The sequence below is a fragment of the Salmo trutta genome, chromosome 31 (genome assembly GCF_901001165.1).
Source record: "Salmo trutta chromosome 31, fSalTru1.1, whole genome shotgun sequence".
In the NCBI taxonomy this organism is placed as follows: Eukaryota; Metazoa; Chordata; class Actinopteri; order Salmoniformes; family Salmonidae; genus Salmo; species Salmo trutta.
Genome location: NC_042987.1, coordinates 35,337,129 through 35,361,419, shown reverse-complemented (window position 1 = coordinate 35,361,419; position 24,291 = coordinate 35,337,129). Strand labels below are relative to the sequence as shown.

The 24,291-nt window shown below is 43.6% G+C and overlaps 1 protein-coding gene across 2 annotated transcripts in view; it reads right to left on the bottom strand.

The window, feature by feature from the left end:
- Window positions 1–4,069: 4,069 nt before the first annotated feature.
- cfap57 (cilia and flagella associated protein 57) overlaps window positions 4,070–24,291 on the bottom strand; it is a 29,096-nt gene continuing 8,874 nt past the window's right edge. Inside the window, exons 10-23 of one of the 2 annotated variants that reach the window (XM_029726396.1) lie at window positions 24,019–24,231; window positions 23,378–23,551; window positions 22,952–23,113; window positions 21,377–21,532; window positions 17,774–17,867; window positions 17,060–17,250; window positions 16,450–16,623; window positions 15,184–15,342; window positions 13,189–13,332; window positions 10,550–10,666; window positions 7,043–7,177; window positions 6,513–6,656; window positions 5,947–6,076; window positions 4,070–4,933 (exon numbers count right to left, since the gene is read on the bottom strand). In XM_029726396.1, coding sequence (XP_029582256.1) covers window positions 4,743–4,933; window positions 5,947–6,076; window positions 6,513–6,656; window positions 7,043–7,177; window positions 10,550–10,666; window positions 13,189–13,332; window positions 15,184–15,342; window positions 16,450–16,623; window positions 17,060–17,250; window positions 17,774–17,867; window positions 21,377–21,532; window positions 22,952–23,113; window positions 23,378–23,551; window positions 24,019–24,231 — 2,184 coding nt within the window. In that variant the 3' untranslated portion in view covers window positions 4,070–4,742. Of the gene's footprint in view, window positions 4,934–5,946; window positions 6,077–6,512; window positions 6,657–7,042; window positions 7,212–10,549; window positions 10,667–13,188; window positions 13,333–15,183; window positions 15,343–16,449; window positions 16,624–17,059; window positions 17,251–17,773; window positions 17,868–21,376; window positions 21,533–22,951; window positions 23,114–23,377; window positions 23,552–24,018; window positions 24,232–24,291 lie in introns of those variants that run through there. The other variant, XR_003870970.1, reaches the window with a different exon arrangement.

Below are 24,291 nucleotides of genomic sequence, written 5' to 3'. Positions count from 1 at the left end.
ATTGAGAGTATCTCTACCGCTCCTGCTGTCTCTAGAGAGTTGAAAACAGCAGGTCTGGGACAGGTAGCACGTCCGGTGAACAGGTCAGTGTTCCATAGCCACAGGCAGAATAGTTGAAACTGGAGCAGCAGCACGGCCAGGTGGACTGGGGACAGCAAGGAGTCATCATGCCAGGTAGTCCAGACAGGAAGACCACGTCAGTGACTCAACCCACTCAAGTGACGCACCCCTCCTAGGGATGGCATGGAAGAACATCAATAAGCCAGTGACTCAGCCCCTGTAATAGGGTTAGAGGCAGAGAATCCCAGTGGAGAGAGGGGAACCGGCCAGGCAGAGACAGCAAGGGCGGTTCGTTAATCCAGAGCCTTTCCGTTCACCTTCACACTCCTGGGCCAGACTACACTCAATCATATGACCTACTGAAGAGATGAGTCTTCAGTAAAGACTTAAAGGTTGAGACCGAGTCTGGGTCTCTCACATGGGTAGGCAGACCATTCCATAAAAATTGAGCTCTATAGGAGAAAGCCCTGCCTCCAGCTGTTTGCTTAGAAATTCTAGGGACAATTAGGAGGCCTGCGTCTTGTGACTGTAGCGTACATGTAGGTGTGTAAGGCAGGACCAAATGGGAAAGATAGGTAGGAGCAAGCTCATATAATGCTTTGTAGGTTAGCAGTAAAACCTTGAAATCAGCCCTTGCCTTAACAGGAAGCCAGTGTAGGGAGGCTAGCACTATATGATACATTTTTTTGGTTCTAGTCAGGATTCTAGCAGCCGTATTTAGGACTAACTGAAGTTTATTTAGTGCTTTTTCCGGGTAGCCGGAAAGTAGAGCATTGCAGTAGTCCAACCTGGAAGTAACAAAAGCATGGATACATTTTTCTGCATCATTTTTGGACAGAAAGTTTCTGATTTTTGCAATGTTACGTAGATGGGAAAAAAGCTGTCCTTGAAACAGTCTTGATATGTTCGTCAAAAGAAAGATCAGGGTCCAGAGTAACGCTGAGGTCCTTCACAGTTTTATTTGAGACGACTGTACAACCATCAAGATTAATTGTCAGATTCAACAGAAGATATTTTTCTTTCTTGGGACCTAGAACAAGCATCTCTGTTTTGTCCGAGTTTAAAAGTAGAAAGTTTGCAGCCATCCACTTCCTTATGTCTGAAACACAGGCTTCTAGCGAGGGCAATTTTGGGGCTTCACCATGTTTCATTGAAATATACAGCTGTGTGTCATCCGCATAGCAGTGAAAGTTAACATTATGTTTTCGAATGACATCCCCAAGAGGTAAAATATATAGTGAAAACAATAGTGGCCCTTAGCATCACTCTGTCATGCTGACTGAGTTCGAATAACAGACTGGAAGCTTCAAAAGGAGGGTGGTGCTTGGAATCATTGTTCTTCCTCTGTCAACCATGGTTACCTGCAAGGAAACACGTGCAGTCATCATTGCTTTGCACAAAAAGGGCTTCACAGGCAAGGATATTGCTGCCAGTAAGATTGCACCTAAATCAACCATTTATCGGATCATCAAGAACTTCAAGGAGTGTGGTTCAATTGTTGTGAAGAAGGCTTCAAGGCGCCCAAGAAAGTCCAGCAAGCGCCAGGACCGTCTCCTAAAGTTGATTCAGCTGCGAGATCGGGGCACCACCAGTACAGAGCTTGCTCAGGAATGACAGCAGGCAGGTGTAAGTGCATCTGCACGCACAGTGAGGCAAAGACTTTTGGAGGATGGCCTGGTGTCAAGAAGGGCAGCAAAGAAGCCACTTCTCTCCAGGAAAAACATCAGTGGCAGACTGATATTCTGCAAAAGGTACAGGGATTGGACTGCTGAGGACTGGGGTAAAGTCATTTTCTCTGATGAATCCCCTTTCCGATTGTTTGGGGCATCTGGAAAAAAAGCTTGTCTGAAGAAGACAAGGTGAGTGCTACCATCAGTCCTGTGTCATACTAACAGAGTGGGGTTGCTTCTCAGCCAAGGGAGTGGGCTCACTCACAATTTTGCCTAAGAACACAGCATGAATAAAGAATGGTACCAACACATCCTCCGAGAGCAACTTTTCCCAACCATCCAGGAACAGTTTGGTGACGAACAATGCCTTTTCCAGTATGATGGAGCACCTTGCCATAAGGCAAAAGTGATAACTAAGTGTCTCGGGGAACAAAACATCGATATTGTGGGTCCATGGCCAGGAAACTCCCCAGACCTTAATCCTATTGAGAACTTGTGGTCAATCCTCAAGAGACAGGTGGACAAACAAAAACCCACAAATTCTGACAAACTCCAAGCATTGATTATGCAAGAATGGGCTGCCATCAATCAGGATGTGGCCCAGAAGTTAATTGACAGCATGCCAGGGCGGATTGCAGAGGTCTTGAAAAAGAAGGGTCAACACTGCCAATATTGACTCTTTGCATAAACTTAATGTAATTGTCAATAAAAGCCTTTGACAATTTTGAAATGCTTGTAATTATACTTCAGTATTCCATAGTAACTTCTGACAAAAATATCTAAAGACACTGAAGCAGCAAACTCTGTGGAAATTAATATTTGTGTCATTCTTAAAACTTTTGGCCACGACTGTAGAGTCAAATTGCGGGGGAACAGGTTAGTCAAGGTAATGTGTACATGTAGGTGGAGTTAAAGTGACAATGAATAGATAACAACTAGAGAGTAGCAGCAGCATAAAAGAGGGGTGGGGGAGTCTTATGGCTTGGGTGTAGAAGCTGTTAAGAAGACTTTTGGACCTAGACTTGGCGCTCCGGTTCAGCTTGCCGTGCGGTAGCAGAAAGAACAGTCTATGACTAGGGTGGCTGGAGTCTTTGACAATTTTTAGGGCCTTCTTCTGACACCGCCTGGTATAGAGGTCTTGGATGGCCCCAGTGATGTACTGGGCCGTATGCACTACACTCTGTAGTGCCTTGCAGTCCGAGGCTGAGCAGTTGCCATACCAGGCAGTGATGCAACCAGTCAGGATGCTCTAATGGTGCAGCTGTATAACTTTTTGAGGATCTGAGGACCCATGCTACATTTTTTCAGTCTCCTGAGGGGGAATAGGCTTTGTTGTGCCCTCTTTACGACTGTCTGTGTGTGTTTTGACCATGATATTTTATTGATGTGGACATAAAGGAACTTGAAGCTCTCAACCTTCTCCACTACAACCCCATCGATGAAGCATGGAGGAGGTGTGATGGTGCTTTGTTGGTGACACTGTCTGTGATTTATTTAGAATTCAAGGTACACTTAACCGGTAGGGCTACCACATCATTTTGCAGCGATACGCCATCCCATCTGGTTTGCGCTTAGTGGGACTATCATTTGTTTTTCAACGGGACTATGACCCAACACACCTCCAGGCTGTGTAAGGGTTATTTGACCACATTTCATACCTGTCTCATGAATTTACATTGAAGCGTATTTATTTATACTACCGACAAATACCCTTTCCTTTAACATCCTGATTTATTTGTGTATATTTTAGTGGTTAGAAGCAAAAGTTGCAATTTATATTTCTTGAAATTTCAACAGTTTTGTTCTTCGGAAAGGAAAGTATCCAAAATAACTAGGTGTTGTAATCATTACATTATCACTGTTACATATTCGAGAGTTTCATTCTACTCTACAGTCAACTCCTGCCGTGCCCATATTCCACAACACATTTTAATGTTTTACCTTTATTTAACTAGGCAAGTCAGTTAAGAACAAATTCTTAGTTACAATGACGGCCTAGGAACAGTGGGTTAACTGCCTTGTTCTGGGGCAGAATGACAGATTTTTACCTTGTCAGCTCAGGGATTCGATCTAGCAACCTTTCGGTTACTGGCCTAACACATTAACCGCTAACTTTCCTATATATTGACTATTACATTTAACCTTTAATTAACTAGGCAAGTCAGTTAAGAACAAATTCTTATGTACAATGACGGCCTAGGAACAGTGGGTTAACTGCCTTGTTCTGGGGCAGAACGACAGATTTTTACTTTGTCAGCAACCTTTCGGTTACAAGTCCAACGCTCTAACTACTAGGCTACCTACCGCCCCACATGACGTGTAATATATTCAAACACATATTTCAGGAAAATGTTAAAATCTTTATTTACATCACACATAACACAAATAGCTTCTTATTGCCTGACTATATAATATAAATACTCTCTGCTCGTATTTGACTGTTGAAATGGTGTTTTCAATGCTTCACTCAGTGCGACTATGTGATAGATATTGTGGGCAGACCACCTGATCAATCCCTGGCCCTGTGTTTCTGCAGGTGGCTTCTAGCCTGGTCCCAGATCAGTTTGTGCTGTATAGCCAACTCCTATGGTCGTTGTCATGCACAAACAGATCTGGGACCAGGCTAGATGCCCTCAGCTCGACTACCTCCATGTATAATCAGTACATGTATCTCTACATGTATGTAGTTCATTGGGTATATGCCATGTCTACTGCTCATGTCCACCAATGTCAGGTTAATTCGATTAAAACTGAGTTCCTTCAGGATCCTAATCTGACCTGGGTTCAAATAGTATTTATTTTCGCTCAGCGTTTGATTGAGCAAACCTGGAACGCTGGATTTGCACTTTTTTAGGTCTGTTCTACTCCATTGTGCCAGGCAAGCTCAATCAAACTCTGCAAAATTATTTTAAAGAAAACCAATAACGTTTAGCTTTTAACCAATAACTTAACTCAGGTAACCATCACAACTCCTCTCCACCCTCCTCCTCCTCCTCCTCTCCTCCCCCAGGATCAAGTGGTGAGTACGGGCAGCTTGGTGCTGCTAGAGGGGGGTCTTAGGGACTGGTACTGGCCCTGGCCCTGGCCCTGCATCTGCATCTTCAGCCTCTGGATCTCCACGCGCTGCAGCTGGATGATACGCTCCGCTTCCTCCTCGAAATTCAGCCTCGTCACCAAACCCCTCCCCTCCACAGAGGTCAGCGCTATGAGGATAGAGAGGTCAGAAGTCAGCGCTATGAGGATACAGAGGTCAGAAGTCAGCGCTATGGGGACACAGAGGTCAGAAGTCAGCGCTATGAGGATACAGAGGTCAGAAGTCAGCGCTATGGGGACACAGAGGTCAGAAGTCAGCGCTATGGGGATACAGAGGTCAGCGCTATGGGGACACAGAGGTCAGAAGTCAGCGCTATGAGGATACAGAGGTCAGAAGTCAGCGCTATGGGGACACAGAGGTCAGAAGTCGGCGCTATGGGGATACAGAGGTCAGCGCTATGGGGACACAGAGGTCAGAAGTCAGCGCTATGAGGATACAGAGGTCAGAAGTCAGCGCTATGGGGACACAGAGGTCAGAAGTCAGCGCTATGGGGACACAGAGGTCAGAAGTCAGCGCTATGGGGATACAGAGGTCAGAAGTCAGCGCTATGGGGATACAGAGGTCAGCGCTATGGGGATACAGAGGTCAGAAGTCAGCGCTATGAGGATACAGAGGTCAGAAGTCAGCGCTATGGGGATACAGAGGTCAGAGGTCAGAAGTCAGCGCTATGGGGACACAGAGGTCAGAGGTCAGCGCTATGGGGATACAGAGGTCAGAAGTCAGCGCTATGGGGATACAGAGGTCAGAGGTTTACACTACGGTAATGCCGAGTGGTCAAGAGGGTCATATCATGCGTTTTCTTACATTAATGTTCATTTATTAATTTGTTTTTTTTGTTTTAGAATGCATGGGAAGTTGTTCCATCACTACATAGAAACAAGAACGCACTCAAAACTATTGAAGATGAACAGGGGACAAATTTACTAGCTAAGCGTTTGCACCAAAGTTTGCAGAATGTTTTTTCCAAAAAGGATTCCATTATTGAAGACAGAACAAAAAGGTCAAATAAAGTGTGAATGCAGGATGAACCGATAAAACAAGTAGAAACAGATCAACTCTCAGGTCAAACTGTTATCTGGGTTATAGTGAATATGATAGTGTTGTGTGTGAGGGTCCAGTCACCTGTGAGGTCTGAGGAGCTCACTTTCTTTTTGCTGATGCCCATTTGGCTCTTATAGTCGTGGACCTGAGTCCTCAGCAGACGCAGCTCCCGCCTCAGATCATTCATCTCCTTTATCAGAGACACGTTCTCCTGGAAAAGAGACATGAAACTGAACTTCAGTGCTAAACTGAAATTAGGATTTTGAAATATCAGTGGAATTTAATTAGTGGAATATGGAATGTGAATAAACCACACTATATACATTGGAAGGTAAATTCCCAGCTCTCAAAATTGGGTAGTAGCCGTCATCATTTTCTGGTTGAAAAGTCATGTTCAGTAGGGTGAAAACCATTTGAACTGGGTAGGTACTAACTGAATTTATCCAATAAGAACAGATTTTCGTTTTTCAGTTACAAAATGTTTTGCTACAGTGTGCCCTACTGAACACAACCCTGGTTTTCACATTGAAGCATTGTCTTCTCAGCACATTGTCTACAGCACATTGTCTACAGCACATTGTCTTCTCAGACCGATGGCTTTTCTCAGCACATTTTGCCGACGGTTAGCGAGCGTCTCTCCCTCCCACCTTCATGATCTTGACGTTGTCTGTCCGGTGGACCTCTGTGTCTTTGGCCAGCTTCCTCTTCAGAGACGCCACATTCCTCTCCAGGTGTTCCCTCTGACGACTGTACTCCCTCTGGATGTCTGCGTCCACACCCACTATGTCCACCTCAACACACACACATTACACACACATTACACACACACACACACACGTTCATTTTACTAGCATGTGTGTTTTTGTGTTTCCTGAATATTTATGCCGGATGCTAACTGGTAATTCATTCCCTTAAAGTGGTACTTTATCAAAAACATTTTAGAAATGCATCCAACTAATCTGTGTTAAGTGTGTGTCTGTGAGCCAGCATGCAGAGCAGCACTTGAGTGTGTGTGTGTGAGTATGTGTGTGTGTGCGTGCGCATCATCGTCCTGTCTCGTCCTGCCATAACCTTCCACACAGAATACTTTTTAGTGTGTGTGTGTGTGTGTGTGTGTGTGTGTGTGTGTGTGTGTGTGTGTGTGTGTGTGTGTGTGTGTCCACTATAGCCATCTCACCACATCACTCCGCTGGATGTAGTGGTCATAGAGCTCTCTGATACTGTCCTTTAACCTCTTCGGCTCCTGGATGAAGCCAACACAGTTATGGAGGTCTGTCTTGAACCTGCGTACCAGGGCCTCCACGTCCCTCACCTGGGTGGAGAGCAACAGTACACCATGACGGTGTCTGGAATTACCAGACAGATATATTCATATACTTTGTTTATGTACAGCATCAAATCAAAAGTTATTGGTCACATAAACGTGTTTAACAGATGTTATTGGTCACATACACGTGTTTAACAGATGTTATTGGTCACATACACGTGTTTAACAGATGTTATTGGTCACATACACGTGTTTAACAGATGTTATTGCGGGTGTAGCGAAATGCTTTGTGTTTCTAGCTCCGACAGTGCAGTAACATCTAACAAGTAATATCTAACAATTTCACAATATATACCCAATACACACAAATCTAAGTAAAGGAATGTAATTTAGAATATATAAATATTTGGACGAGCAATGTCAGAGCGGCATAGACTAAGATACAGTAGAATAGTATAGAATGCAGTATATACATACGAGATGAGTAATGGAAATTATGTAAACAGTGGGCTGTGTCTTTGAACTAGGCCTATATGCTCTAACTCAGCGGTCTCCAACCTTTTCCAGCATGAGAGCTACTTTAAAAAAAATGAAACGTTGCAAGCTACTATTTCTTTTAATGCTTTCAAATAGGCACATTCTTCCCTACCCTGCAACTCTTCCCCGGGACCTTGGTGTACAATGTACAGTTGAAGTCGGAAGTTTACATACAGCTTAGCCAAATACATTTAAACTCAGTTTTTCACAAATCCTGACATTTAATCCTAGTAAAAAGTTCCTGTCTTAGGTCAAACGTTTCAGGTAGCCTTCCACAAGATTCCCACAATAAGTTGGGTGAATTTTGGCCCATTCCTCCTGACAGAGCTGGTGTAACTGAGTCAGGTTTGTAGGTCTCCTTGCTCGCACATGCTTTTTCAGTTCTGCCCACAAATTTTCTATACGATTGAGGTCAGGGCTTTGTGATGGCCACTCCAATACCTTGACTTTGTTGTCCTTAAGCCATTTTGCCACAACTTTGGAAGTATGCTTGGAGTCAATGTCCATTTGGAAGACCCATTTACGACCAAGCTTTAACTTTCTCACTGATGTCTTGAGATGTTGCTTCAATATATCCACATAATTTTCCACCCTCATGATGCCATCTATTTTGTGAAGTGCACCAGTCCCTCCTGCAGCAAAGCAACCCCACAACATGATGCTGCCACCCCTGTGCTTCACGGTTGGGATGGTGTTCTTCAGGTTGCAAGCCTCCCCCTTTTTCCTCCAAACATAACGATGGTCATTATGGCCAAACAGTTCTATTTTTGTTTCATAAGACCAGAAGACATCTCTCCAAAAGTACGATCTTTGTCCCCATGTGCAGTTTCAAACCGTAGTCTGGCTTTTTTTTTATGGTGGTTTTGGAGGAGTGGGTTCTTCCTTGCTTAGCAGCCTTTCAGGTTATGTCGATATAGGACTGGTTTTACTGTGGATACACATACTTTTGTACCTGTTTTCTCCAGCATCTTCACAAGGTCCTTTGCTGTTGTTCTGGGATTGATTTGCACTTTTCGCACCAAAGTACGTTAATCTCTAGGGGACAGAACGCGTCTCCTTCCTGAGCGGTATGACGGCTGCGTGGTCCCATGGTGTTTATACTTGAGTACTATTGTTTGTACAGATGAACGTGGTACCTTGAGGTGTTTGGAAATTGCTCCCAAGGATGAACAAGACTTGTGAAAATATACAATTTTTTTTCTGTGGTCTTGGCTGATTTCTTTAGAATATCCAATGACGTCAAGCAAAGAGGCACTGAGTTTGAAGGTAGGCCTTGAAATACATACATCAAATGGTGTCAATTTGCCTATCATAAGCTTCTAAAGCCATGACATCATTTTCTGGAATTTTCCAAGCTGTTTACAGGCACAGTCAACTTAGTGTATGTAAACTTCTGACCCACTGGAATTGTGATACAGTGAATTATAAGTGAAATAATCTGTCTGTAAACAATTGTTGGAAAAATGACTTGTGCCATGCAAAGTAGATGTCCTAACTGACTTGCCAAAACTATAGTTTGTTAACAAGAAATTTGTTGAGTGGTTGAAGAACAAGTTTTAATGACTCCAACCTAAGTGTATGTAAACTTCCGACTTCAACTGTATGCATTTTCTGTCAATATACCTGGTAATATAATGGTTAATAAACAGAATTTGGCATGACAGGCCCCATAAAATTCTATTTTGTATATTTCTGAATTCTGTTTTATTTTTCCTGGTTTCTGTTTTTTTTTACTGTCAATATTTAAAAAATTTATTGAAAAAAAAAAGTATGTTCTGAGTCCATGTCAATGCTTAAATCACATCAGAAGACAATTTGTTGTGTCTGAATTTTTTTTAATAGATTTTTGAGTGTAATTCCCCTTTAATTGTGCATCTAGCAAGAGAGGAATGTGTCGGTCTAGCGATGTTTCTGCTGTTAGGCCTACTGTTGCAGCACATGTTATGGCAGAGTTAGCAAATCAATTGCCACTCAAATGATACAAATAATGATGATATCTTTCTGTCAGGTAAGCCTACTTTGCAGTTTACATTTAGCTGAGAAGGATTTTGTAGCCTTTCTGTCTACAAACAAGACACTGGTTATCATTAGCATCGCTAACTGGCTACATAAGGTCTGACACACGCATCAAACAGAGACAGACGGGCAATATTGCTGGAAATTAATTGGCAGATAGTGTGTTACATGTCTAACCAAGGGAGGGATAATGTCAATGTGGCTTTGATTGGATAGTAGCTGGGAGATTTATGTTTATGACAGTTTGCAATGGTTCCCGAGTGGCGCAGCAGTCTAAGGTACTGCATCTCAGTGCTAGAGGTGTAACTACAGACCCTGGTTCGATCCTAGGCTGTATCACAACCGGCCGTGATCGGGAGTAACATAGGGCGGTGCACAATTGGCCCAGCGCCGCGTTAGGGTTTGGCCGGTGTAGGCCGTCATTGTAAAGAAGAATTTGTTCTTTAACTGACTTGCCTAGTTAAATAAAAGGTAAAAAAGGTAAAATAATTACACATGAAAAAATGAATGTACTTTGAGATTGGCGAGCTGCTCGTCGGTGGGCTTGTAGCTGGCAATCTACCCGTCGGAGACCCCCTGCTCTAACTATATCTTCCATTAAACCTCATGATAGTATACAGTACATAGCAGTTAAAGACATGCATAATGTATAAGTGCCTATGACATAGGGGCTAGGGGTCCCTTTCAGAATAGGTAGTCCCTGTACATGTCTTTAAGATTCTCTACTATATTCAGTGTTTTCATGAGGTGAAGTGACATATTTGGTATGAGCCTTCTCTCGCTCTTCCCATAATCCCCACAAAACCTCTCTGATTCTCATCCGTTCTCAGGTAAAGCAGACAGGCGTACTCCAGCCTCTCTCACCCTCTGCGTCTCCTTGTGCATCTCCTTATCGGTGGCTTTCAGTTTGAGTCTCAGCTCAGTGATGTTCAGCTCCAGCTGAGTGTTCCTCTTGTGGACCTGGTCCAGCTCGCCCTCCATCTAACAAAGAGAGCATCCATTGGCCAGTCAGTCACTCTCAATGAGTGCTACAACACATACACTGAGTATACACAACCTTATTGAGGAACACCTCTTTCCGTGACATAGACTGACCAGGTGAATCCAGGTGAAAGATGTGATCCCTTATTGATGTCACTTGTTAAATCTACTTCAATCAGTGTAGATGAAGGGGAGGAGACAGGTTAAATAATATATTTTTAGACTTGAGACAGGCTTTGGGTAGTGGGTTTTTAATGAGTGTAGGGTTAGTTCAACAGTTTCCCATGTGTATCAAGAAAGGTCCACCACCCAAATGACATCCAGCCAAGTTGATAACTGTGGGAAGCATTGGAGTCAACATGGACCAGCATCCCTGTGGAACACTTTCGACACCTTGTAGAGTCCATGCCCTGACGATTTGAGACTTTTCTGAGGACAAAATGGGAGGGGGGTGGGGGGGGTGCAACTCCATATTAATGTTCCTAATGTTTTATGTGTGACACTGAGTGAAGAACTGAAGTGGTCAATGCTCTGGCTCTCCCTTCCTCCATCTACTCTGGCTCTCCCTTCCTCCATCTACTCTGGCTCTCCCTTCCTCCATCTACTCTGGCTCTCCCTTCCTCCATCTACTCTGGCTCTCCCTCCCTCCATCTACTCTGGCTCTCCCTTCCTCCATCTACTCTGGCTCTCCCTCCCTCCATCTACTCTGGCTCTCCCTCCCTCCATCTACTCTGCCTCTCCCTCCCTCCATCTACTCTGGCTCTCCCTCCCTCCATCTACTCTGGCTCTCCCTCCCTCCATCTACTCTGGCTCTCCCTCCCTCCATCTACTCTGGCTCTCCCTCCCTCCATCTACTCTGGCTCTCCCTCCCTCCATCTACTCTGGCTCTCCCTCCCTCCATCTACTCTGGCTCTCCCTCCCTCCATCTACTCTGGCTCTCCCTCCCTCCATCTACTCTGGCTCTCCCTCCCTCCATCTACTCTGGCTCTCCCTCCCTCCATCTACTCTGGCTCTCCCTCCCTCCATCTACTCTGGCTCTCCCTCCCTCCATCTACTCTGGCTCTCCCGCCATCTACCAATGGAGAAGGTAACACTATACTTAAAGCCTACAGGTATGCCGCAATGAAGAGAGCACCGGGTACTCAACCTCAATGAGCTCACGATATAGGCTATTGCAGTTTGCTGCAGCATCATATTCATGTCCACCTACATCTTACATGCATCCTCATGTGTTGACTGGAGGGCTAGAGAGAGGGGTCAATGCAGGGCTAGAGAGAGGGGTCAATACAGGGCTAGAGAGAGGGGTCAATACAGGGCTAGAGAGAGGAGTCAATGGAGGGCAGAGAGAGGGGTCAATACAGGGCTAGAGAGAGGAGTCAATGGAGGGCAGAGAGTGGGGTCAATGCAGGGCTAGAGAGAGTGGTCAATGGAGGGCTAGAGAGAGGGGTCAATGGAGGGCTAGAGAGAGGGGTCAATACAGGGCTAGAGAGGGGTCAATACAGGGCTAGAGAGGGGTCAATACAGGGCTAGAGAGAGGGGTCAATACAGGGCTAGAGAGAGGGGTCAATACAGGGCTAGAGAGAGGGGTCAATACAGGGCTAGAGAGAGGGGTCAATGGAGGGCTAGAGAGAGGGGTCAATGGAGGGCTAGAGAGAGGGGTCAATGCAGGGCTAGAGAGAGGGGTCAATACAGGGCTAGAGAGGGGTCAATACAGGGCTAGAGAGGGGTCAATACAGGGCTAGAGAGAGGGGTCAATACAGGGCTAGAGAGAGGGGTCAATACAGGGCTAGAGAGAGGGGTCAATGCAAGGCTAGAGAGGGGTCAATACAGGGCTAGAGAGAGGGGTCAATGCAAGGCTAGAGAGGGGTCAATACAGGGCTAGAGAGAGGGGTCAATACAGGGCTAGAGAGAGGGGTCAATACAGGGCTAGAGAGAGGGATCAATACAGGGCTAGAGAGAGGGGTCAATACAGGGCTAGAGAGAGGGGTCAATGCAGGGCTAGAGAGAGGGGTCAATACAGGGCTAGAGAGGAGTTAATGCAAGGCTAGAGAGAGGGGTCAATACAGGGCTAGAGAGAGGGGTCAATGCAGGCGATTCTGGGTGCTTTCGTGTGTAAATGCAACATGGCAAATGTACTGTATGTCATGGCATTTTGATCAGATATATGAAATTGTGGATCTTTTGTGGGCTTTTCCCCCCCCCCATGTTAGATGTGTGATGAGTGAGAAAATGTAGCGGTCAATGCTGATGATTCAGGTGGACAACAACATTATGACATGAATGTCGGAAGTAGCATTTTGATCAGCAATAAGAATGTATGTATTTCTGATATTTCTGCTGCTCACCTGTATGATCATATAATATTATACACCATTTAGCAGACGCTTTAATCCAAAACGACTTAGTTATGCCTGCATACGTTTTACGTACTGGTGGTTCCAGGAATTTAACCCCTTATCTCTACCAACGGAGATACAGAGGACCACTGAGACCATCTAAAAACAGATGTAGCTGTCCCTCACCTCTTGAATCTGCTCTTTCATCTCCTTGATGTCGTTCTCTCTGGGCTCGATCTGTTTCTTCAGTTCTTTGATCTTGTAGTCCAGGACAAACTTAAACTTCTCCAGCTCCTGGTTCTTCTTCTTCAGGTCGTAGATTCTCTTCTCCTGCAAAAGGAGGAGTTTTGTTACCTCTTTTATAACCCAAAACATGTCTCTGTTGTACTAATAGCTACTGTGGTAGTTCGGACATTTTGGTCCAAAATGAGTTATTCACATAGAGTTGCTGTTCAGGCTGTCCTTTACATGTGAGACATGTCAGATAAAAATAAAAAGGACGTTTACAATGAAAAAAATCTAAATCAGAAAGGTCCATCTGCGCAAACACCTTTTAACTTGGTGTTATAAGGTCCTATCTGCAATCCAATCACACAACACTGGGTTGTCAATCAAAATAACTGTATGTAAGAAAATATACTTATTGAGTCAAAAAGAGGAAGACATCACAAAACAGTTCCCAATACCCATTATCTCAGAACTATACAGTCTGCAGATAGAACCATATAGTAACAGGTCCTTGATTAGTTATATCATAGGTCCTGGTCCTCTTTTTAAATTACTTCGATTTTTTATCACAACTTTTTCAGAAGACTGGCCATAAGCTCTTTTTAAGGTAAAAACAAATAAATACAGGTGCCTTAGATCATGTTTTAGGCCCTTAGGAGAAGCATTGCTGTTTTTGTCTTGTACTTTATCAATAGGAAAACCTCTATGGAAGGAGTATTTCACTAAAATGACAAACTTACCACATTTTATTGATAACTAGCAAGTAGTTTACTGACTTTGGTTGTCAGAGACTAGAAAAATATATCAGTTTACTCATTCAGAGCTAAGCTTTAGCAATGTTGCTAGTTCTCCATAAGATATACACTGAGTTGACCAAACATTAGGAACACTTTCCTAATATTGAGTTGTCTTGCCCATTCACCCTCTGAATGACACACATACACAATACATGTCTCAAGGCTTAGAAATCCTTCTTTATCCTATCTCCTCCCCTTCATCTACACTGATTGAAGTGGATTTAACAAGTGACATCAATAAGGGATCATAGCTTTCTCTTGGATTCACCTGGTCAGTCTATGTCATGGAAAGAGCAGGTGTCCTTAATGTTTTGTCCACTCAGTGTAGTGTATTTGTCATTTTAAGGAACTATTGCTTTGATGAACATGAATTAATATTTTAGATGATGTGTTTAGAAAGAAGGGTATTTATCTTTATGTAATCATTAAATGTGTGTATTTTTCTATTGAAAGTGAAATAATTGTAACATTCTGTGCTAGATAAGACCGTATGACTGAACCCAGATAGGACATTATGGCCGAACCCAGATAGGACCGTATGACTGAACCCAGATAGGACCTTATGGCCGAACCCAGATAGGACCGTATGGCCGAACCCAGATAGGACCGTATGGCCGAACCCAGATAGGACCTTATGGCCGAACCCAGATAGGACCTTATGGCCGAACCCAGATTGACATTTCAGAGCCATAAGGTTCTATCTGCGATTGCACCCCCCTACTCTGCACTTTAGGTACCTTACTGGGTTATGAAAGAATGATGTACTACATATTCAGTTGTATTTAGGAAAGATGTTCCAGAAGAAGAAGCTAACATAATCAGTGTCTCGTCTCCCTACCAATAACTATTGCTAGAAGGTGGATCCAATACATATGCCCCCTTACACAGAACGGGTCCTACAGTAGGTCATGTTTAGTTTTCTGTTAAAAAACACTAAACAAAAAACAACATTTCTTTTTCTCCGTCTCAGTCCCTTTTCTCTTGTTTGATGCCTAATGAACAGAACCCTGTCCATCCCCACTTTGACTTGGATGGTCTCGTCTCTCTCCAGGATCTCCTTCTTCAGGCCCACAATGTGCGTCTCCAACCCTCCCCTAGCCTAGGTTCCTCCAGTACCTGTACCCACCCCATCCCCCTGCAGCCACCCACCACCCACCTTATCCTGGATGGTCTCGTCCCTCTCTTGGATCTCTTTCTTCAGGCCCAGGATGTCCTTCTCCAGGGACTTGATGACCCCTCGTAGCTTCTGCTGCTCCACCCTCAGCTTCTCAATCTCCACGTTGCGGTCGTCTATATCCTTCTGCAGGCTGCTGAACTGTCACGGGAGAAGACAGAGAGGGGAGAAGACAGAGAGGGGAGAAGACAGAGAGAAGACATGTTTAAAGGGTGTGAATGAGAAGTGGAGATTCAATAGATTATAGAATAGATATTTCATAGATATAATATATTGTAGCAGCCTATACTGTACGTGGGAGCTATAGCATGCTGTATGTGGAAGCTATAGCATACTGTACGTGGAAGCTATAGCATACTGTATGTGGAAGCTATAACATACTGTATGTGGGAGCTATAGCATACTGTATGTGGAAGCTATAACATACTGTATGTGGAAGCTATAGCATACTGTATGTGGAAGCTATAGCATACTGTATGTGGGAGCTATAACATACTGTATGTGGAAGCTATAACATACTGTGCGTGGAAGCTATAGCATACTGTGCGTGGAAGCTATAACATACTGTATGTGGAAGCTATAACATACTGTATGTGGAAGCTATAGCATACTGTACGTGGAAGCTATAGCATACTGTACGTGGAAGCTATAGCATACTGTATGTGGAAGCTATAGCATACTGTATGTGGAAGCTATAGCATACTGTATGTGGAAGCTATAGCATACTGTATGTGGAAGCTATAGCATACTGTATGTGGGAGCTATAGCATACTGTATGTGGGAGCTATAGCATACTGTATGTGGAAGCTATAACATACTGTATGTGGGAGCTATAACATACTGTATGTGGAAGCTATAACATACTGTATGTGGAAGCTATAACATACTGTATGTGGAAGCTATAACATACTGTATGTGGGAGCTATAACATACTGTATGTGGAAGCTATAGCATACTGTATGTGGAAGCTATAACATACTGTACGTGGAAGCTATAGCATACTGTACGTGGAAGCTATAGCATACTGTATGTGGGAGCTATAACATACTGTACGTGGAATAAAAAGCATTTTATCATGGAATACTGAATGTAGTTAACCCGTTGTTTCAAAGACATTGGAGGACTGGAGATATGAATAAGTTGTGTTCTCTGTTTTTCTGTGGTCTGGTTTTTACATGATGAGTGGATTAGGGTTATTATACGAGTGGGGAACGAAAGAGTGAAGATAACTGTTTATTTTGTATTGACCTTTTTCCTCATGACACCAGTCTCTCCCTTCAGGCGCAGGTTGATCTCTTTCTCTACCCGTAGCTTCCTCTCGTACTTGATGCGGATGTCCTGGATCTCCCGGTCTCCGTCCTCCTCCATCTGCTTCTTGGACTCCTCAAACTCCCTCACCTGCTGCCTGGACTCGTCCTGACACTGAGACAGACACACACACACACACACACACACACACACACACAAAATCAGAACTCAGATACACAAATATGATAAGCTTAAAGAGGGGCTGAACTTGGCTTTTCCACCTGCTCATTAAGATATGCAAGAAGCCACGAGCGAGAGCTTTTTTGCGTGTGTGGTTTGACTTCGGTGTGTTATATTCGCTATAGCCTATCGTTGTGTGTTCCTCTTTACAGCCACAGTATCAACCGCGTGACGCAGCATGACAACGTGAATATGATAGATCAAGAATCCCAAGCCCTGAGTTTCCTCTTTTCTAGAGTAGTATCTTTGATGACAATTTGTGATGGAGCTTGGCCTCGTACAAGAGGGTGAGCCCTCCAGAGTACATCCTATCCCCATCCGCCCACCCCCGGACCCCCTGTCCCTGTCCCTACCCTCTACCCCCCCTCACCTGGCCCAGCATGAGCATCTTCTCCTGGAGCTTGGTTTCGTAGAAGAGGGTGAGCTCCTCCAAGGCGCGGCCCTTGCTGTCCTCCATGGCCTGCAGCTGCCGCTCGTAGCCCTCCTGCATGAGCTGCGACTTGAGCTGCAGCTCCTGGTACTTCTCGTACTCCAGCATCAGCTTCTGGTTACTGGTCGACTCTGGGGAATGACGAAGATGATGACATGGCAGCAGGTAGCCTAGTGGTTAGAGCGTTTGGCCAATAATCGAAAGGTTGCTAGATCGAATCCCCCGAGCTGCCAAGGTAAACATCTGTCGTTCTGCCCCTGAACAAGGCAGTTAACCCACTGTTCCTAGGCCATTGTTATAAATAAGAACTTGTTCTTAACTGACTTGCCTAGTTAAATTTAAAAAAATCTATTAACAAAATGTTCCTCTAGCAGACGCCTTTACCTTAAACAGCTTACACCGTACGGTGTGGCCCATGCAGGAATCAAACCCACTACTCGTGGAGGGTGTGCATGTATGAGTGTGCAAATGTGGCAGTAAAATACAGGGCCCAGCAGGGTTATTGAATACAAAACTTGATCTGAAAGTTCTGTTGTAAAGTATTAAGAGGTTACGTTCAGCTAAGGTCATAAGGTTTCAGAATATTTTATTGAATCTTAAGAAATTGGATTCACGTGTGGTTACGTAGATTTTTAACATTTATTTCTCTCTTACCGAAATCCTGCTGCTCTCTGGAGTGTTTCTCCACGACCTCCCTCATGACCTCCTGGTGGGACAATTCCTGCTTCTCTTTCTCCATTTTCAGGACCTGCAACACAACAGATCAGACCTGGGTTCATTTATCTTCATCAATTAGCGTTTGCTTTAGCCTGCCTAGAGTGCCAGCTGGGCGGGTTTGTCATTTTTTTGAAACTTTTTCTATTGGTTCTGTTGAAACAGGGAAGCTCAGTCAAGCCCAGATAAGAGTATTCGAAATGATTTCAAATAGTATTTTGAAGCCAGGTCTGCAACTGAATAATGTATATAAACGTATACACATATAGACTATGAATATGCATGTCTATATAAGCACAACAGATGGACCACGACCCTGAATGAAGGGTTCTCTCAAAGGAAAATGTACTGTGTTGACATACAAACATCTGCACATTTGTCCCATACCAGGTGCTGCATTAGAGTAAACAGTAATGATTGTTTGTGAGAAATAAGCAATAGTTGAGTGAATCTGCTTTTAGCAGGCTACTTGAAGAACAAACATCTGCTTTCCTATAAGAGATGTAGTCTGCACAAAGCACTCGTCTAGCTTCTTCACTCATAGGAAAACAGATATCTGCTTTCCTATAAGAGATGTGTATCAGGAATCAAGGTAAGACCCAAGTGCAGACTGTGTGAAGTAACAATGTTTATTGTAACCACAGGGGCAGGCAAACGACAGGTCAAGGTAGGCAGGGGTCGATAACCCAGAGCAGAGGCCAAGGTACAGGTCAGCAGGCAGGCTCAGAGGCAGGCAGTGGTCAGGCGGGCAGGTACAGGGTCAGGGACAGGCAGTGGTCAGGCCGGCAGGTACAGGGTCAGGACAGGCAGTGGTCAGGCGGGAAGGTACAGGCTCAGGACAGGTAAAGGTCAAAACCAGGAGAACGAGAAAAAGAGAGACTAGGGAAAAACAGGAGCTGAGACTAAATGCTGGTCGGCTTGAACAAACAAGACGAACTGGCAACAGACAGAAAACACAGGTATAAATACACAGGGGATAATGGGGAAGATGGGCAACACCTGGAGGGGGGGTGGAGACAAGCAAAAGGACAGGTGAAACAGATCAGGGCGTGACAATGTAGTCTGCACAAAGCACTCGTCTAGCTTCTTCACTCATAGGAAAACATATATGTTCTTCGAGTATCCTGCTAAAAACATATTCACTCTCTACTGTAGTCTAGTACTCACAAACAGTACCCTGCATCAGGCCTAATAGAGGTCAGGTAAGGTTTGTTATTGGTTGCATCCCTTTCATTTCAAGGCCCAGGTCAACAGTATTAGAAAGACGATTTAAATGCAGTGCAGTTCACCAGCCTTGATTCAATACTCGTACTTTATCTGGATAGCAGCATGTTTGGGTTTAGTCCCCACATTCACAACAGTCTCAATTGCATACAGTATCAAGCGTCAACAGGAAGCAGGTGCAGAATCTAAAAGGTTAGGTTGTGCCGTGGTACTGGCAGAACAATTGGGGCAATGCGTGTGCAACACAGAGCTCTATCCACATCATATCCCAGTGACACAGAGCTCTATCCACATCATATCCCAGTGACACAGAGCTCTATCCACATCATATCCCAGTGACACAGAGCTCTATCCACATCATATCCCAGTGACACAGAGCTCTATCCACATCATATCCCAGTGACAGAGCTCTATCCACATCATATCCCAGTGACACAGAGCTCTATCCACATCATATCCCAGTGATAGTTTGTCCCAGAAACCTGTACCGCAGCCCGCAACTGTGGGCCAAGCAACAAATTGACCCTGTGTGAGTCAGTTGTACCCAGTGGCGACCTGTCATTCAGGGCAGGTGGGGCACATTTTTAGCCCCCAAAAAATCATAAATTGGCATTAATACGTGTCATATAAGTTTGCAAACATTGCAAAATAAAATATATATATCTTTGAGTTAGTAAAGCAGCATACAAACATGGTCTCTTTTTTGTTTTCTTGAGTAAGGCAGCTCCAAAATGCAGGTGTTTCAGCCTAACTCAGTGCTTTCTGTAATGGTGTGGGCAAGCCAGCAGAAAATACAGTGTTGCACTGTGATTGGCTCAGTGTTCTGTCACTCATGGGGACACTACGACACCGCCAAGTCTAAGGGTAGACTTAAAAAATTCTAGCCCATTGGGTGCTGCCATAGAGTTACATTAGAAGTGCCCATCCAAGAAGGCTCAAGGTCATTGGCCACAGATAAAATGACGTCAAATCACGTTATATCTACAGTAGCTTTGATTGGACTGATCATGTCAACATCATACTTTCAAAATCTTAGCTAGCAGTCATCATCGTGAATCAAGTCGACAATCTACTGGCAAATCCTTTTTAATCCTTGTCATATGAAGAGAAATAATGAAGAGAAATTATAGATAAAACGTATCGGTGCTCATTGGACATAAACATTACACAACAAGTTGGAAATCGCCAATTCAACAATGACTGGTTTGGAAGGAATCAGTGGCTAACTGCAAGCATTGCAAAGCAATCATTAGCCTGGTATTCAGTGGAGTGGCTGTGTGGTCCCAAGTCTAAGATTAAGGGTCTCTTTTCCTAGTTTAAAATGATAAACATTCAACACTGGCCATGCCATCAATGAAGCATGATTTGTGCCGCGCTCAAATCAACTGTTAACTCGGAACTTCAAAATCTGACTTTAGTGAATTCAAGACAACTGGGAACTCGGCTACAACTGGGAAAATAAGCTTTGAACTTTCATCCAACTCGGAATTGTAAATCGGGAACTCGGGCATCTTTCCATAGCTACAACCTGAAGATCACTGACGTCATCACGATTCAACCTTTTTTTTCCCTCTTCTTCACAGTTCCCGGTTGTCTTGAATGCCCCATAAATCCAGAGAATGCCAGACTTTGATGACAAAATTTGCCCACGAAGGACCACCGCGCCACCTTCCTGTTCAAGTGAGCACAGGTGAGTCCAAAAATGTCTTGTATGCTGCTGCATAAATGATGTAATATTAGGGAGATATGTATATTATAGCTAAGAAAGCAGTGTATGTTGAGGAGTAAGATGTTAGTAGCCCATGTGCCTCACCCTAATCCTTTGGTCTATTTACCCCTCTTAATTTCACCTACTGTTCTGACTTGGTGTACAGGGAGAACACTTAAGAACGGACCATGTTCTGAATTCTGTCACTGTACATTTCAAAAGTGCTGTACAGATAGTTATATTGACTACGTTCATCCTAGCTCGCTCATGAATGTCTTAATCGAAATTACGGATTGCCTCTTATCCGCTTGTCGTCCCCTTATCCCATAGTTTGTACATCTCAATTGTCAGTAGAAACCACATTTGTTTAAGCAAGTCAGCCATATCAGCTATGTTTTTTATTTAAGTCAGTAAATGAGGCTGAATGAACTGTTTCGCTGCCAGACAAGGCTCCGCTGATACCCAGGTGTAGCAGTGGTATAGTGCAATTCATGTATTGTTTAGTGTTGTGTTGTGTAGTGGCTTTGCTGGCATGCATTACACATCTATTTTTTTTTCCCCCACCGAGGGGCATGCTAAAATACATGAAAAAAAATCGCCACTGGTTGTACCTGGTTTTTGGTCTTGAGGGACTCGATCTCTTGGACAAACTTCTCTGAGAGGTCCTTGATTTTCTCGTTGTAGTTCATGTCCTTCAGACGCAGCTGGTACTCATTCTCCATCTTCAGCTCCTCCACACGGGTCTTCAGCTCCATCATGATCTGGTTCTGTTACAATAGAATCAAGTACAATAGAATAGAACAGAGTAGAATAGAACAGAGTAGAGTACAATAGAATAGAGTACAATAGAACAGAATAGAGTAGAATAGAACAGAGTAGAATAGAACAGAGTACAATAGAACAGAATAGAGTAGAATAGAACAGAGTAGAATAGAACAGAGTACAATAGAACAGAATAGAGTAGAATAGAACAGAGTAGAATAGAACAGAATAGAGTACAATAGAACAGAGTAGAACAGAATAGAGTAGAATAGAATAGAACAGAGTAGAATAGAACAGAGTAGAATAGAACAGAGTAGAATAGAACAGAGTAGAATAGAACAGAATAGAGTAGAATAGAACAGAATAGAGTAGAATAGAACAAAGTAGAATAGAACAGAGTAGAAGAATAGAACAGAGTAGTAGAATAGAACAGAGTAGAATAGAACAGAGTAGAATAGAACAGAGTAGAATAGAACAGAATAGAGTAGAATAGAACAGAATAGAGTAGAATAGAACAGAATAGAGTAGAATAGAACAAAGTAGAATAGAACAGAGTAGTAGAATAGAACAGAGTAGAATAGAACAGAGTAGAATAGAACAGAGTAGAATAGAACAGAGTAGAAGAATATAACAGAGTAGAACAGAACAGAGTAGAATAGAACAGAATAGAATAGAATAGAACAGAGTAAAAGAATAGAACAGAGTAGAATAAAACAGTAGAATAGAAGAGAGTAGAATAGAACAGAGTAGAAGAATAGAACAGTAGAATAGAAGAGAGTAGAATAGAACAGAATAGAATAGAACAGAATAGAATAGAACAGAGTAAAAGAATAGAACAGAATAGAGTAGAACAGAATAGAATAGAAGAGAGTAGAATAGAACAGTAGAATAGAACAGTAGAATAGAACAGAGTAGAATAGAACAGAGTAGAGTACAATAGAACAGTAGAATAAAACAGTAGAATAGAAGAGAGTAGAATAGAACAGTAGAATAGAACAGAGTAGAATAGAACAGTAGAATAGAACAGAGTAGAGTAGAATAGAACAGTAGAATAAAACAGTAGAATAGAAGAGAGTAGAATAGAACAGTAGAATAGAAGAGAGTAGAATAGAACAGTAGAATAGAAGAGAGTAGAATAGAACAGTAGAATAGAAGAGAGTAGAATAGAACAGTAGAATAGAAGAGAGTATAGTTTTGGGGGGGACGGAGAGTAGGAAGGCAATGCATGATCAAGAGCAACAACCTAGACTACGATCAAGATAACCATTTACATAATCCTACTAGAGGCATGGAACTCAAAGCATTAGTAGCAATGGGCAAACCAGATGTAAATCAAAAGACATGCAAGTATCTCATGTTTTAACTGTATTTTCTCTCTCCCATATATCTCCCTGTTTTTCTCCATAATCCGTCATGGCCAGTACCTTCTCCTCTAAGTCTGACTTGGTGATGAGGATCTCCTCAGCGTAGGTGATGTCCTTGTCTCTCTTCAGGCCACGGCCCTCCTTGTCTATGATCTTCCAGATGAGCAGACAGCCGTCCTCAGACACCGTCAGCAGATACTGGTCGTCAAACGTGATCACCATCTGAGTGGGGACAGGGTAATAATAAGATTACATTTTATTTAAGTGTTCAGGTGGTACCTACATGTTTCATTCCATTATGAAACACGTTCTCCTTACTGAACAAGACCAACGTGATCATCATTATTTATATTTGTTCATTCAGTAGACTTTACTGTACAATGTACAAGTAACTGCCAAAATAAAGGAAACACCAACATAGTGTCTTAAGGTGTTTGGGTCACCAGGAGCCGTCAGAACAGCTTCAATGCACCCTGGCACACCCACCTTGGTGACAGCCCCTGAGTGGGCCTGGTACTCGATCCAATCTTTCTGTGTGGATAGAGGGTACTTGATGGCCCTGACGGTCCCGATGGAGGTCCCTGCGAAGAGCATCCGTCCCGAGCGGGACATAGCGATGGTGGTGTAGGCCACGTCGTCCGCTGCCACCTCCCTAAGGATCTGAGAACAGTTTGTCACATTGGTACAAAGCACAAATCCGGTCCCAGATCAGTTTATGCTGTCTCGCCAACACCTATGGTCATAGTTGCCAAGGCAGCACAAACAGATCTGGGATCAAGCTAGTATACCATGTCATTCCCACTAGGGGCGTCTTCTCCTCACAGAGGGAGAAGTGGGAGAAGAGGGAGAAAGATGAAACTGGGCCAACATTCTGCACATTTTGTCATCGATGAAACCATAGAAATGGATCTCTGTGGATGAAACATTCAATCTAAATGCAGTTTTCTACTCACAAAACTACAATTTGTTACAAACACAGTACCTAAACTAAGTTTTGCAGACTTAACTCATTGCCAAACTTTCTAAAAACGATGTTGTTTAGAAGGAGAGCAAGGGAGAATTCAAGTTGTTGCACAAAGTGTTATCTAGGGAACCACCCTTAGCTGAGGGTATAACCTCAATCCCACCTGACAGTCTTGGATCTCCTTAAGGGTACAGTCTGTCCCCACAGCGAAGATAGTCTTGGCATCGGGCGAGATGGTGACGCCAGTGTAGCTGCAGGACTTCAGAACGCTCTCCGACTCACGCTTGCTGTTCAGCGTGTTCCACTCGTACACGGCCCCGTCCATCCCGCACGACACCAGGCGACTGTCGTCCGTGCTCCACACGATGGCCCGCACCTGACAGACACCATTTATACACAATAACAAGTCAGACAGCAGGGAGATGTAGTAGTGACA